The sequence below is a fragment of the Oryza brachyantha genome, chromosome 10 (assembly GCF_000231095.2).
Source record: "Oryza brachyantha chromosome 10, ObraRS2, whole genome shotgun sequence".
Taxonomy (NCBI): Eukaryota; Viridiplantae; Streptophyta; class Magnoliopsida; order Poales; family Poaceae; genus Oryza; species Oryza brachyantha.
Window position 1 is genome coordinate 7,121,849 of NC_023172.2, and position 15,626 is coordinate 7,137,474.

General features: G+C 43.2%; 1 protein-coding gene across 1 annotated transcript; it reads right to left on the minus strand.

The window, feature by feature from the left end:
• Positions 1-8,408: 8,408 nt before the first annotated feature.
• LOC107305523 lies at positions 8,409-10,246 on the minus strand. The gene is made up of 4 exons (XM_015843562.2): positions 10,057-10,246; positions 9,885-9,950; positions 8,984-9,198; positions 8,409-8,814 (listed from the first exon to the last, which is right to left on the minus strand). The coding sequence occupies exons 3-4, from the start codon at positions 9,181-9,183 to the stop codon at positions 8,556-8,558; spliced, it is 459 nt and encodes a 152-aa protein (XP_015699048.2). The 5' UTR covers positions 9,184-9,198; positions 9,885-9,950; positions 10,057-10,246; the 3' UTR covers positions 8,409-8,555.
• Positions 10,247-15,626: the final 5,380 nt, after the last annotated feature.

Genomic DNA, 15,626 nt, shown 5'->3' on the forward strand with positions numbered 1-15,626 from the left:
GAGGACTGGCAGGGGCCGAGGCTGTGAGGAGGCAGAGGCGGTGTACGCAGACGTCGGGTGCGGATGTTGGGCCAAGGAGATTGTAGACTAGAAGGATCTGAGCCGTTCTATTGATGGAGATGATATCAGTCGGTAGATCTGTCCAATGAGTAGATGAGTAAATTGGTTGATGTACTATAGGGTAGATCCAATGAGTAAATGAGTAAATTGGGTTGGTGTACTGTAGGGTATAGGGTAGATATATACGTATGGATATATCAGCTAATAGTATTACTTAGTTTTATACGAAGAAATATCTAGTTACTATAACTATACTTACATGAGTCTTTAGTCTTTAATACCATGCATTTTAGTTCATTATTTCCAAAAATAAACAGTTTTAATTTTATAATTAACAAATATCAAGTTATCTTCATCTTAAAATGACAAATTAATATTTTATAATTTAATTCTAAAATAAAAACAAGAAGATAATGCTAGTGCATTGCATGCAAATTTGTGATCAGATACCATATTTTCAAACGAAAAAAAATGACAAATGGATTGGGCTAGATCTATGATCTAAACTATAAATTAGTATGCAATGAGTATAAGTTGTTTTTCTTAGCCCTGCTTAGTGTCAAGTTCACTTAATTTGGGTTGGGATAATATATTTATTCTTATTAATAAGTCAAGACTTTGTCTTGTAATGATAGTAGTTGTGTTTAGGTGTTTTTTTCTAAAATACACTACTACTGGAATGATTTGGACACCGACCCCTTTTATTTCCAGGCGGACCGTAAGTGGCGCTGCCTGGAAAAATTGGTAGACTGGCGTCGGGCCGTAATCCGCACGGGAAGATGCATTTTCCCGTGCAGTCGTCTTAACCCAACCGCACGGGATAATCACATTTTCCCATGTGGTCGTCTTAACCCAACCGCACGGATAATCATTTTCCCATGCGGTTGGGTTAAGACAACCGCACAGGAAAATGATTATCCCGTGCGGTTGGGTTAAGACAATCGCACGGGAAAATGCATCTTCCCGTGCGGTCATTTTACAACGCCCACACGCGATGATGCGTGCCTATATAAATTCCAGCCTGACTGCAACCTTTCCTTCTCGCCCTCGTCGCCGCCGCCTCCTCTCCTCCTCACCCTCACTACCACCGACGCCTAGATTTGTCGCCGTGACTTCTCCTCTACCCCAAGCCTCCTCTCCTCCTCCCCCTCGCCGACAGCAGATGGCGCTGGCCTCCCCGACGAAGCCACCACCGATCTCCTCCATCAAGAAGCCGCCGACCTCCTACCCTCGACGCTGGGTTCCACTACGCCTCCTCCCCCAAGACGACAGCCTCCACCAAGCCACCGCCTATCTCCTCCACCAAGAAGTCACCAGCCTCCTTCCCCTCGGCATCGGGTTCCACGACGTCGCCGGCCTCCTCCCCGAAGCTGCCGCCTCCCCCTCCCCAAGTCGCCGACCTCCTCCCCCTCAGCACAGTCGGGCACCAAGCCGCTACTAGCATCGATCGCATCGGCCTATTTGATATGTGTGCAAATTGTGAGATGTGTTGTTTGATATCTAGGCAAATTGTGAGATGTGTTATTAGAAATGTTCATCTTTTGAAGTGTGAGATGTTAATTTTTATAAATTGTGAGATATTGTATTTGCTATATGCGAAAGTTGTGACATATGAAACTTGGGACTTAGGGTGATATGTGAAATGGCTAGCATGTGCTAGGCCAAACGCACGGGAGGCCAAATGCACGGGATAGCACATGCTAGCCAAATGAGATAATCCATTATCCAGTGCGGTCGACTTAACAGGACTGCACGGGATAATGGATTATCCTATGCAGTTAGGCTACCCGCACGAGAAAATGTTGATTTTCCTAGACCCTTGGGTCCAGACGGGCGGGACCTTCACACGGGAAAATGCATTTTGACTGCACAGAAAAATCCAATCTCTAGTAGTGACATGACTAATGGTGGACTGTGAGTGCATGGTTTTGCAAGTGGTGCTCATGACAATTAAGCATTGGTTCACATGAAACCCTCACGAAACATATCAGTACTTATCTCAAGCCAGTGTGTGCAATGGCTAGACTTGACATATGGCTTATTCCTCTCCTAGACACCTAGGCAAGGGTGGAAGTGAAGTAGTTTGGTCGGTCCAAGGATGGATTAATCGGTTGTCGGATCTGTCGTGGCACAAGAGGTAGTCTGCCCAACCTAGGTTAGAGTGTACTGTGAATGGCTAGGGATGAGTCATGTGAACGGTCTTGTCACAACCTCTTCGCGAGATATTGTGCTGACATGTCGGCGTGCGGGTACATACATGGGGCTATGTCTTGTGGGTAAAGTTATACATCTCTGAATAGAGTAAAATTGTTTAAACAGCCGCATCTGCACCTATTGGGCGATTGAAAGACATTCACTATGATTAGTTTGATTGTTTTCATAATTAAATGAATATGGTAAAACTTATTAAGACAGTGAACTAGTACTATGTGGTTTGATATGGTATTAGTGGGAGCATTGATATTGTGTGGTATAGCAAAGTATTAATGTTGGACCTGGTGTGTGGTTTAGCACTAATTAGTGGTTGGTTTAATACCATGATTTAATTACTATTTATTTAACTATCTATTTTTCTTTTATATTTGTTTGTAACTGCTATTTTTGCAAAAATGAGCCTTTAGTTGTATTTCCTTTCTACACCCTTATGCATTTGTCTTGCATTTGTTAGTGGCTTGTTAAGCACGGTGCTCAGAAGCCGAAGTTGCGTCCGACGAGGATCTGTTTGAAGATTAGACGAGTTGCTACGCTCAAGTGTTGCCTATGGGACTCTGCCGATGTCGTAGCCTCTCTCAAAAGCTGCATTATATTTTTGTTTTTCCGTTGTGTTGTTAAGACTCTTTTTATTTTATTTGTTTAATCATGACGATGGAACTATACTGAATTATCATAGTATGTACTTGGGCTAGTCGTGGATCGAGATTTAACCCATACTATTGTTTGCAAATTGGTGTAAATTTTTGGCGTGACAAAGTGTCACCATGAAAAAGGTTGGGGAAAATATCATGTCCATGATGGTTTGTGTCACGCGTGGAAAATATCATTTTTCCAGAACGCTTAGTGCATTAATCCTCATCCTAGAAAGGTGAGGTCCACAAAGACATAGTTGATTATTACAAGCCAAACTTTGCGGAAGCGTAAATAGAGTATTTTAAAATGGGCGATCTTATGCCCTTACAACCAAAGAAAACAAATAAAACATCGGAAGACTAAACAACGGTAGCCACAGGCACTTGACGACGGAGCAAACTAGAAACCAAAGCTTTCACCTCCTTCTGGTCCAACTATGTAGCGCCCTAAAATCACCATAAGTTTAAAACATTGTTTAATATGAATTTCGAGAAATTTTAAAAGATGAAAAGAGCCTTCAACAATTAAAATTGACCAAGAATGAACTCAAATTGGCTTGTGCATATTTTTAATAAATTCCCCATGCCACAAAATATGTAATTAAGTTTTACTAAAATTTTCAGAGCATTCTAACTAATTTTTATACAACAAAAACCATTAAAAGAATGTTCTAAAAAGAAAAAATCAATTTAAAACTCTCTCGCAACTTGGGCTGAAAGTTGGCCCAAGTTCTCCCACCCCTCTCCTCCATCGGCCTGTCCTAGCCGATGGCCCATTCTTCTCTCCCCTCTCCCTCTAGGCCTTTTTCCTGGCCCAGCTAGCCAGAGGGGGCCACGCACGCACGTGGTCATCTTCTACTTCCACCCGCACGGTGTTCTCTCTCCCCCGTGAACCCTAACCGGCGCCGCTGTCCGATTCATCTCCTTCCCTACGGTTTCTCTCCAAATTAAGTTGAAAAACGGAATCCCCACCTCTCCCTCTTAATTTCCCCCTTAAATCTCCACTCAATCGTGACTTTAATCGTCGGTTTTCGTCACCTATTATCTCACCGGCCATTCATGGACAGTGAAGAAACTTGCCGACGTTTCACCTCCTTGGCGACCTTCTGCCTCCCGGGACCCTATAAAATGGAACCCCCTTGTCCTCCTCTTCCACTTGCTAGCTCCGGTCCGAATTCTCGAGCTCTCCTCTGCCCTCCCCACCACCTTCCTTCCTCCTCTTCCCGGCGAACTTCGACAGGCTTTTACCACTCCTCTTGACAACTTTGGAGGACGCCGTCTGCGCCGTTGAGTTCGTGTGACTGACGAGAAGACCGGCCAACCCTCTATTCGTTGGAACGACGACTTTTCCTGAAACCCATCAATCCACCTATCGTCGCCATTTTCATGGTATCATGGTCACTGTTGCAGCGACCGTTCCTTTCTCTCTTTAACAATTATTTCTTTTCCAAAAGAAAAAAGTTTAATTAATAAATTCCCAAAATGTTCACTCGAACGATATATAAAATTCAAATAGTTTTTTCTTGGTTGTTTAAACTCCGAATAGGATTGGTTCAAATCATTAATCCCCTCTAATAAATTAAAGTACTCATTTTTATATTGTTGGCTCTTAATTTTATTATTGTCTCGTTTTTCTTTCTTTTGAGGTTGCTTGTAGATTCTGCGGTTTCGGAAGATTCTCTCTTTGTAGCCATGGAAGCGGAAGAGCTTTGGAGCGATCAAGGCATGTTAATTATCACTTAAACATATTGATCCTAATATTTTGAAAATCTATATTATTTTAATCCTTATGCATTACTTTATAAAATTATATAACGTTTGCTGGTTTATTTAGTAATTATTCTTATGATCATAAAGAAAAGATCATAGGAATAATTACTAAATAAATCAGTGAATGTTATATAATTTTATAAAGCAATGCATAAGAATTAAAACAACATAGATTTTCGAAACACTAGGATCAATATGTTTGAGGGATGATTGGCTTGTCTTTATCGCTCCAAAGCCCTTTCGCTACCACGGCTACAAAAAGAGGGTCTTCCGAAACAGGGGAATCTACACAACCAATGTCAAAAAGAAAGCAAAAACGACTAAGACAACTATAAAATTAAGAACCAATCAATACAAAACAGATCCTATATTCGAAGATCAAACAACCAAAAAGATTCTTTGAATTTTACATGTGGTTCAAGTGAACATTTTGCGAATTCATTAATTTAGAATTTTAGTTTTGGATAAGAAATAATTGATAACGAGAGAAAGGAATGGTCGCTGCAATATTGACCATGATGGGAGATCAATTGTCAACTTACCATGGAAATAACGATGATAGGTGGCTTGACGGGTTCCCGGGAAAAGTTGTCGTCCAGCGAACGGAGGGTTGGCCGGTGTTCTCCTCGGTCACACGAACTCAACTGCATAGACAACGTCCTCCGAAGCCATCCAGAACAGTGGCAAAAGCCTGCCGAAGTTTGCCGAGAGGAGAAGGGTGGAAGATGGTGGGGAGGGCAGAAGAGGACAAGAGGGTTCCATTTTATAGGGTCCCGGGAGGCAGAAGGTCGTGCGGGAGGTAAAACACCAGCGAGCTTGTTCACTGTGTCCATGAATGGCCGGCGAGATAATGGGTTACGAAAACCGATGATTAAAATCAAATTTGAGTAGGAATTAAGGAGGAAATTATGAGGGAGAGTTGGGGATTCCGTTTTTCAACTTAATTTGGAGAGTATCGGTCAGAAAGGTGGTGAATCGGGTGGTGATGCCTCTTAGGGTTGACGGCAAGAAAGACGGGCGGCGCCGGTCGGGAGGAAGACGATGAACACGTGCGTGCGTGCCCCCCTCTGGCTAGCTGGGCCGGGAAGAAGGCTCACGAGGAAGCGGGAGAGGGAGAGGGGAGAGAAGAGATGGGCCACCAGCTAGGACAGGCCCGTGGAGGGGAGGGGTGGGAAGACTTGGGCCAACTTTCAGCCCAAGTTGATAGAGATTTTTAAATGGACTTTTCTTTTAGTAAATTAATTTTAATGGTTTTTGTTACATTGAAATTTGCTAGAATGCTCTAAAAATTCTAGTAAAAATTACTTACATATTTTGAGGCATGTAGAATTTATTAAAAACACTCTCAAGTCAATTTGAGTTCAATCTTGGTCAATTTTAATTGTTGGAGGCTCTTTTCATCTTTTAAAATTTCTCAAAATTCAGATTAAACACCGTTTTAAATTTAGGGTGATTTTAGGGCACTACAATTTCTTTTTTTAGGTGATGCATGATGGTTCGTTGTTTCGAGCTAACAAATTATATGTTCCAAATTGCTCTATTAGACTCTTATTGTTTCAGGAAGCACATGTAGGTGGCCTAATTGGTTATTTTGGATATAAAAGACATGTGTTTGTTGGATGATCATTTCTATTGGCAAAAAATTATTAGAGATGTTGAGAGATTTGTGCAACATTGCACCACAGGCCACAAAGCTAAGTAAAGACTGAATCCTCATGGCTTATATATACTTAATTGCCTAGTCCAAGTGTTCCATAGGAAGATCTAAGTATGGATTTTGTTTTGAGATTATCTAGGCTCTAAGAGGAATAGAGACTCAATTTTTATTTTGGTTGATAGATTTTCAAAAATGGCATATCTTATACCTTCCCACATACTCTCTCTGTTTTTTAATGGACACATTTGACTTTTGGATTTACGTTCGACTCGTCGTGTTATTCAGACCTTTTGTCATAATGTGCAAAACTATATATCATACTTAAAGTTATTTTATAAATAAATCAAATCCTAACAAGATAATCAATAATTATATAAATTTTTTGAATAAATAAAGTGTCAAACGTAGATCCAAAAATCAATAGCGTCAATTAAAAAAATGGAGGGATTAGCTATTTTGTTTTTCAGGGAAATTGTGAGGCTGCATGGAGTACCAAAAACCATTGTGTCCAATTGTGATGCGAAAGTTATAAACTGCTTTTGGAAGATGTAGTGGGTAAAACTTGGAACAAGTTGTTTTTTACGGCTTGTCATCCTCAATCAGATGGTCAAACCGAAGTTGTGGACTGTACACTATCAACGTTGCTGCGAAGAATGATCAAGAAATAAAAGTTAAAAGAGTGGGAATATTGCTGTCCACATGTGGAATTCTCTTACAATAAGGATGTACATTGTACCACTAACATGTGTCCATTCAGAAACTGTTTATGGGTTCAAACCCACTACACCATTTGATTTGTTACCCCTTCCATTGTAGTAAAGAACTAATATGGATGCTTCGAAGTGTGCTACATATGCGAAGAAGTCATGAAAAGACAAAGTAAGAAATTAAAAAGAAGGCGAATAGTAAAGCTGCAAAGCTGAACAAGCATAGAAAGTGATGCGGACATCCCCACCGATGTTCCAATGTCGAGTGTAAACCAAGAACAAGCTTCACCAACCCAAGTAAACCAAGGACCAATTACATGAAGTCATGCCAAGAAGCCACAACAGGAGGTGAACTCACTTCTTGCTAAATTTCAGTTAAACAACAATGAAAATAGTTTAATACCTAAAAGTTCTACGCTTGTTATCATAAGGTTTACACAAGAAGACGTGAGTTACACTCAAGTGGAGGAAGGTTACACAGAAACCTGTACAAATTACACCAAGGAATCTTGAGATGTCTCCCGAGGAGTACAAGGTTACACGCACGAGACTCTGGGCTACACTGAAGTCCTTCAACTTCATGTGAAAGTTTGTACCAATCTAAAAGGCCTTTGGATGCAAGCTACATATTTATGGAAAGCTTATCGAGTCTAGTTTCCAACTCATCAAACGGCTCACCGTTTCGACTTCTAAGCTAGGACTAATGACCATTTCAATAACCAGTGCCAGACACATGAGAATTGATGACAGTAGCCTCTCGGAATGACTCTTCACCTAGCTCCCACTACAAAAGATCTTATGATAGATGACGTTTCATTTACGTCACAAACATTCAATTTTTCATCACGTTTCTAAATTTGTGACGCTCGCGTGACGAAAATTCATTCGTCACCTATCATGCGTCTCTAATGGTGTTCGTTGACGAAATCTTTTTTTTTGTCATTAATCTAGTGATGATCCTTCTGTCGTCATAACTTTGTGACGCTCATATTCGTCATTATCTAGCCTAAAAAACGTCATAAAACATTTTTGGGCTCATGTAGTCTAGCCCAGGCCCAACCTTTGTGACAAAATTAAACGTCACAGATGATTGCCACATGGCAGGTGACATGGTCATTGACACGTGGATGTGATGACGTGGCAGCTAATGTCAGTAGATATTTTTAACCAGCCCATTATGTTTTAATGGCCCATTATTTTTTAATGGTCCATTAATTGTTATATTGATCCATTAATTATTTAACAGTGGCCCATTATTATTTTTAGAACTAGACCCATTTCAGTATTGCCATTTTTGTCAACCAACAAATCAAAGCCCACTAAACAGAGCCCACCAAATTCAATTCAATTTCTCATACCATCTCAGATTCAAACCTAATAACATATACCATCTCGGATTCAACTGATAAGAATATAATAGAATTCAAACAATGGTTCATCTCAGATTCAACTAATTATAGAGTCAGTCTCAAATACTCTAGTCTCAAATACTCTGCTTCCAGAATCAAACGATAGTTACACAGCAAGTAACAAAAATGTGTAGAAGAACCAAGCTACCAACTTATCCAAGTTCAAGAACCACACAGCATTCAAGCATACCCGGTTTTGGTTTAACAAGCACCTGAAAACACTTGCAGCCCAAAAAAATCTAAGGTCCAGGTTCTGGTTCCCTCCACACCAGCAGGACATGCAGCACCAAAAAAATGAAGCAGCTGAAACAACTTGTTGTTTGATTCCAGAAGCAAAGGCAACAAAAATTGAACACCAACAGGAGCTGCAACAAAAAAACAGGTACCAAGAACAAATTATGCCACTATCAATTAGGCACTCCAGCACCAAAACAACATATAGGTTGCAACATGAAAAGATTAGTTTCCGGATAATTATATTTGATTACCAAAAGAACACCAACACAACCACTGCCAAGATAGAAGAATCATCACCTTAGCAATGTCATCATGAAATAAATCTTGTTCACCGGCATCATCATGCAAAGGATCATAATGAGCATATTCTCTATTTCTCTCATTTGTCTTCTTTTTAGAATTGGTAGCTGTTCTTTGTCCATTAGGGGTGTAAGCAGGAAGACCAAGTTGCTGGATGCTTGCACTGTTTGCCATGCATCTGAGGCGCAACTCTTCATATGGATGCGGCGGTTCTAGGTTGAGAAAAAACATGAACAGATTAAAAGTGCAGGGACTCGAGCTGGAACAGAAAAGATGTTGAAACATACAAGCTACTTGTTCACAATAGTCATGATTAATTAAAACAAGATGTTGTTCAATGAAAGTGACCCTCTAAATATTCACGTGTAAAAGTTGTATTCACAAATTAATTTTCATTTGTAGCTTTTCTCTAAAAAAAAAAACTAAACGATCAGCCCTTTCATGATTTCAATATATCTAAGTTAAAAATTCAGATAAATATGTACTAATATATGTACATACATATAGTCATCCTAGTGATTATAGTCAGTAACTATTCATTCAAATGGTGCAGGTGGTGATGACAAGGTTGAGGAGTGTAAAAAGGAGAAGATTATTACAGCCACAAGGAAAGGTACTGCTGTCTTGGACCAACATATCCCTGACCATATAAAAATGACATACCATGTCTTGCAAGTGGTATGTAACTCATTTTACCTACACCGTAAGCTGTTGGCTTGTATTTGCACTTTAATTATATGGTTCACTCAATTCCCTACTACTGATCACATGAAAAGTTGTGTGAATAAGTTGTGTACGGGAATAAGAACACCTGCACACTTCCCATTGACCTCAAGATCAATATTGCAGAAAATAGGCTCATACCTGGTCCTAACTCCTTGCGGAAATAGGCTCATACCTGGTCGTTGTGCTTTATTTTGCCATCGTCTTCAGTCCACGGATGATCATGTACGCCACATTCTGACTACGAAAAATTGGAGCAGCATCATCAGTGAATTATCTTTCTATTTTATGGTTTCTGAGTTGATTTTGTTTTCCTGGAATGGTTGAGTGGTTGTGTGTATGGTTACCGGATTGATGGCGCCGCCGAGGTCGTGGTACCACACGCGTATCCTTGAGATGAGCACCTCCGAGCCGCTAACGCAGCCGGCGATGACGTCCTGGTGGCGGGCGATGTACTTGGTGGCGGAGTGGAGGACGACATCGGCACCGAGGGTGAGCGGCTTCTGGTTGATGGGCGACGCCAGCGTGCTGTCGATGCACACCAGCGCGCCTCACTGGTGGCACAGCTCGGCGACCCGCCGCACGTCGACGACCTTCAGGTGAGGGTTCGTCGGTGAGTCGGCGTAGAAAATCGTCACCTGCATATAAACATACAAATCTTGTCAGAAAAAATAATTATGAACATGGTATTTAGAGTGTTAAACGTGCATCAAATCATCACTTACGGTTCCCTGATCAAGAATGGATTCCAACGCCTCCGTCCTCTCGAGAGCGCTGATCTTCTCCAGCACCTTCACCGTGGGGTTGCCGTACTAGCCGTACTCGAAGCTCTGCCGCCGCCCTTCCCGGAACGCAACGAGGTCGGCCGAGTCCCTGAACTAGTGCGTCATGCCGCTCACTCCATCGCGACATATTTCCGCAAGGAGTCCTAGCCAGCGTGGTGAGACGGCGACTGAGCAGGAGGAGATGGGGGCGCGCCGGAGGTGGAGGGGATGGTGGTGTGGCGGCCGGCGGAGGTGGTGGAGGGGATGGGGACGCGACGGCCGGCGGAGGTGGTGGAGGGGATTGGTGCGCGGCAGCCGGCGGAGGTGAAGGAGATGGCGGTGCGGTGGCTGCCGGAGGTGGTGGAGGCCGGGGACGGGAACGCGACGGCCGGCGGAGGGGACGGGGGCGCGACAGCCGGCAGGGGTGGAGGAGGCGGCGGCCGACCGAACTGTAGGAGGCGGCGGAAGTGGAACTGGAGGGATGAGGAGGCGCTACATGTGCGTGACCTAGGGTTTTCAGGGGCCGATGAGGGCAAGATAATTACGATCCTACCCTTTCTATTTTGGCTGATGATATAACACAGTCTGGTAATTTTTTGGATAGGGAGGGTAGTAGCGTCAATCTACTCGAAAAGCTTTTTTGGTTGGCGCCAAGCAGCGAAATTTTTTGGAATACCGCCACTGAATTAGGCCCACACGACATTTTTTTCCTTTTATTTTATTATACCATTGTGAACTAAAACACAAAAATTATACTAAATCAATTCATTTGAAAAAGTTACCGAAAAGAAAGTTGTAGAACTCATTGAGATCTACAATTTTTCTTTTGGTCATTTCTCTATCCGAGTTTGGTTGGACTATATAAAATTTGAATTTTAAATTATGACAACTTAAAAAAATATGTTTAAATACTAAAAAATTTCAACTAAAAAGTCATCAACAACAAAGTTGTATAAATCATCAATACCTACAACTTTTGTTTCGATAATTTGAATTTGAATTTCAAATTATTGCAACTTCAAACAACCTTTTCAAATAATAAATGATTTCAACTGAAAAAATCATCAACATCAAAGTTGTATAACTTATCAAGATCTATAACTTTTATTTGGGTCATTTCTTCATCTAACAGAGCGCTTCCTAACATTGTTAACAAAATGCACATATCTCTCATATAATTTATAAACTATATAAGAGAGATATGTTAATTTGATGAATAATGGTACTATTATTTTATCGGATGAAGAAATGACTAATATATAAGTTATAGATATTGATGAGTTATACAACTTTTTTATTGGTGACTTTTCAGTTAAAATCATTTAGTATTTGAAAATATTATTTGAAGTTGTCAAAATTTGAAATTCAAATTTGAATTATTGAAACAAAGTCATATAGAAAAATGGACAAAACAAAAGTTTTAGTTCTCTATAAGTTACACAACTTTGTTGTTAACAATTTTTTCATTTGAAATTATTTACTATCAAAAAAATTATATGAATTGAGAGGAGGGAGGCAAAATAAACTTCTCGGCGAGGGAGGAGAAAAAGAGCTGGGCCAGCGGCCCGAAGAGGGAGGAGGGGAAGGGGAAGACGGCCTTATACTTGGGCCAAAAAAGGCCATGGACAGAGAGAGGGATTTTAATGTGTCTTCAATTTATTTTAATAGGTTAAATGAACTCTGGGGTATTAAAATTATTTATTGAGCTCTGAAAATTCACGAAAAATTTCACAGAATAATTTAGACCACGTAGAATATTACAAAAATATTTTTGACCGTGATTTTTAAAGAAAAAGTTTAGTTTACTCATTAATTACTTGATTAAATTGCTTTAACTTTTAATATATATTTTTAGAAATGCATTATATAAAATGGAATACTTTATGACGATTTCTAGTTCGTATTAACGACGAACACTTTTTTCGTCACTAAGACACCCTATCTTATACTAATCGTCATAAAATGGAATGTGCTAATGACGAATAGCTTTGATGTCACGAGAAATTCGTCACAGAAGGTCATATTTCTTGTAGTGTCTACTCTAGAAAGTCCCAAGACCTTTTGTTCCCATATAGTAGGGTTGTTCCTAGTATAAATACCCCATTTATTTTACCATTTAAAAGACTTTTGATAATTGAAATATGAACACCTTTTGTTTAGCTATGTGCTAACAATTTCAGAGATTGAACTCTCTACCCCCTTGCTCATGTCATTTCCTTCACGGGATTTACAGAAGCCACAATGTCATCGACACCCAATCCGTGCTCTTGCTACTTCGTGTGCAAGCTACATAGGTTGGTTCTTCATGAGTGTGATTGGACAAATCTTTGATTCAGGCTTCCGTGTAGAGACGATGGTTGGCTTCTTCTGCCTGTCATCAGGTTGCATTGGTTATCTGCTGCTTGCAGCAAATTATCTTGGCTGATTTCAGCTACTTATCGGTTCATGATCCTACATCAAGAAGATCGGGACAACACCCTCCTTATCAGAAAAAAGTGGTCTATGAACCCAGATATCTTGTTTGGGTTCAACTGCGTAAGGAATGATTTTTACAAATACACAAATCAAAATTGATGCCATGAGGAGATGGACCATTCAAAGTGTTAGCCAAAATCAATGACAATGCATACAAAGTCGATCTTCCGGACAAATATGGTGTAAGTGTGTCATTCAATGTTGCTGATCTTACCCCATTATTTTTCTTTTGATGAAATAGAGTCAAGGACAACTCGTTTTCAAGTGGGGGAGGATGATATGCCCTACCCCCGTGTTTCGAACACACAAGATAATCATTTGACGAGACATGTACCCATGACCTAGCCACTGATACGGATCAATCTGATGAGACATGTGCCCACGACCCAGCCCACAGCGTCGAGGAGTGTCATAGGAAAATGGTCTAATTATTGCGAGCTGGCGGCACGTGACAATTTCGGCATCCTACATAAGGATATAGGGAAGGTCTTAGAAGCCAAGGAGTGAACTTGAACGGCTATGGAGAAATGGTTCACATTTCCAGATGAAGCAAAAGACAGGCTTAAGCAAAAGGCATCCAGAAGATGGGTAAAGCTTGGAAGAATTGGAAGTCCAAGCTCCTAAACCAGTATGTCATCATGCCTGACAATCATATGTCGTTCATTGAGTACCCTCAAATAACGGATATAGTGTGGTAGCAGTTCTGCCAACTAAAGAACAACAACGAGTTTAGGGAGTCAAGCGAGGCACATCACCGACTACAACAGCAGAATGAGCACCCGCATCGTTTGGGCATGGCTAGGTACATCAGCAAGGAGCAAATATGGGCCCAAGAGGATGCGGTCGCTGCAGCTGCAAATCTCACTGCCCCGTTTTCAGACATTCCAAAACTAAGAGCTCACAACTAGGTAGGGGCAAGGGGTAAGGTCAACCTGAAGAGCTCCATCACATTTGAGAATAAAAGTGATGCCATCGTCTATCAGCACCTGGTAAGGTCACAACTTAGCCTAAGTAATTACCGTTTGTACGAGGTGAATGATTCTAAAAACCCTTCTTGCTTTTTATAGTTGAATTTGCTTACCGACCAAGCCTCATAGAGCGAGGTGGAATCCGTGCCGAGGAAGCGTGAGGATGACATTCTAACGAAGGCACTTGGTACCAAAGAACATCCTGGCCGGACGCGGGGAATTGGCGTTGACGTGCCCTGGAAGCATGGCCTACCACAATATAGCTCCCAATACAGGAAACGGAAAGTCTCCATGGAAGAGAGGGATGCTCATTTAAAGGCTGAGCTTAAGGTGGAGGTCATTCAAGAGCTAGAAGCAAGCATGGACGCCAAGGTGAAAGAAAGGGTTAATAAGGTCCTGGCCGACATGAACATACCCCGAGGCACACCACAAGTTGTTCATCCATGTCACCCCCAGAGTTTTGTCCTAAGCCTTAAATCGTAAAAAAAATCCGTAAACAACAATCGGCTTAATTAACTCAGGAAGAATCCCTCTAAAAAGAACCTAATTTAATTAAATCGAGGCTCGCAAATCGATTAACTGGATTTAAATTCAAATTGCAGAAGTATAAAATTTGGCCAAACAAATTAATTTAAACTCGGCAAAAGTGGGGCTTTCCTTTTTCCCTCCTTTTTCCTTTCTTTTTCCCTTCCTTCTCAAATAGGGCCGAAGTCCAATTTTCCTCCTCTCCCTTTTTTCTTTTTCTTTTTCTTTTTCCTCCTTCCCGGGCCGGCCCAGCCGAGCCGGCCCATCTTCCCTCGGCCGGCCCAGCCGATCGGCCTCCGGCCTCCTCCCCGCGCGCGCCTCCGCCTGGGCCGCCGCCTAGGCCCAGCTCGCTCCAGCGCCGCCCGCGTAGTCCGCGTCGCCTCCCTACTCCCTCGCGCCACTGACAGGTGGGGCCCACCTGTCAGCGACTGAGCCCCGCCAGCTCTCGCGCCCGCGCCGCGCCGCGCCGAGTCCGAGTCCGTGCCGCCACCGCAACCGCCGCCGCCGCAACGGCCGCCGCCGAGACCTCGCCGCGCCCGACTCGGTCTCCAACCTCCGCCCCGCCCTAGCCAGCGCCGCCACCCTATAAATCCCCACCACCGCCGCGCCGTCGCCCACTTTTTCCTCTCCGCCCAAGCCGCTGCTGTGCCTCGCCGTTCGCCGCCGCCGTTCGATCTCGCTGCCGGCCGCCCGTCGTCGCCGTCCAGCCACACCATCGCGTCCGCCTCGGCGTCGCCAACCCTCCTCCGGCTCTCGTCGCCGCCGGTGGACACCCCGCGCCCTTCGCCGCTCCTCCATCCTCTCCACCGCCGCGCCCCGTCGCCTCGCCGTCGTTCGCCGATCTCGTCGCCGCGCGTCGCCAACCGCCGCTCGTCTGCGTCACCACCTCCGCCTCGCCCTCGCCGACGCGTCGCCATCCCCGTCGCCGCCGGTGAGCGCTTCCCCTCCTCCCTCTCCCGTTCCCTCCATCACCACCGCCGAGCTCTCCCCTCGCTGTCGTCGTCGGACTCCGCCGGTCGCCGGCAGCCCATGCCAGACCGCCGCCCAGCTCCGCCGTCGTCACGCTGTTATCGCGCCACCCGCGTCTTCCCGCGTGGCCGCTTCCCGCGCTCGCCCGCCGTCGCCGTGCCGCCGTGTCGTCGTCGCTGTGCGCCGCGCTCGGCCGCCGCTGCTCGCGCCGCCGAC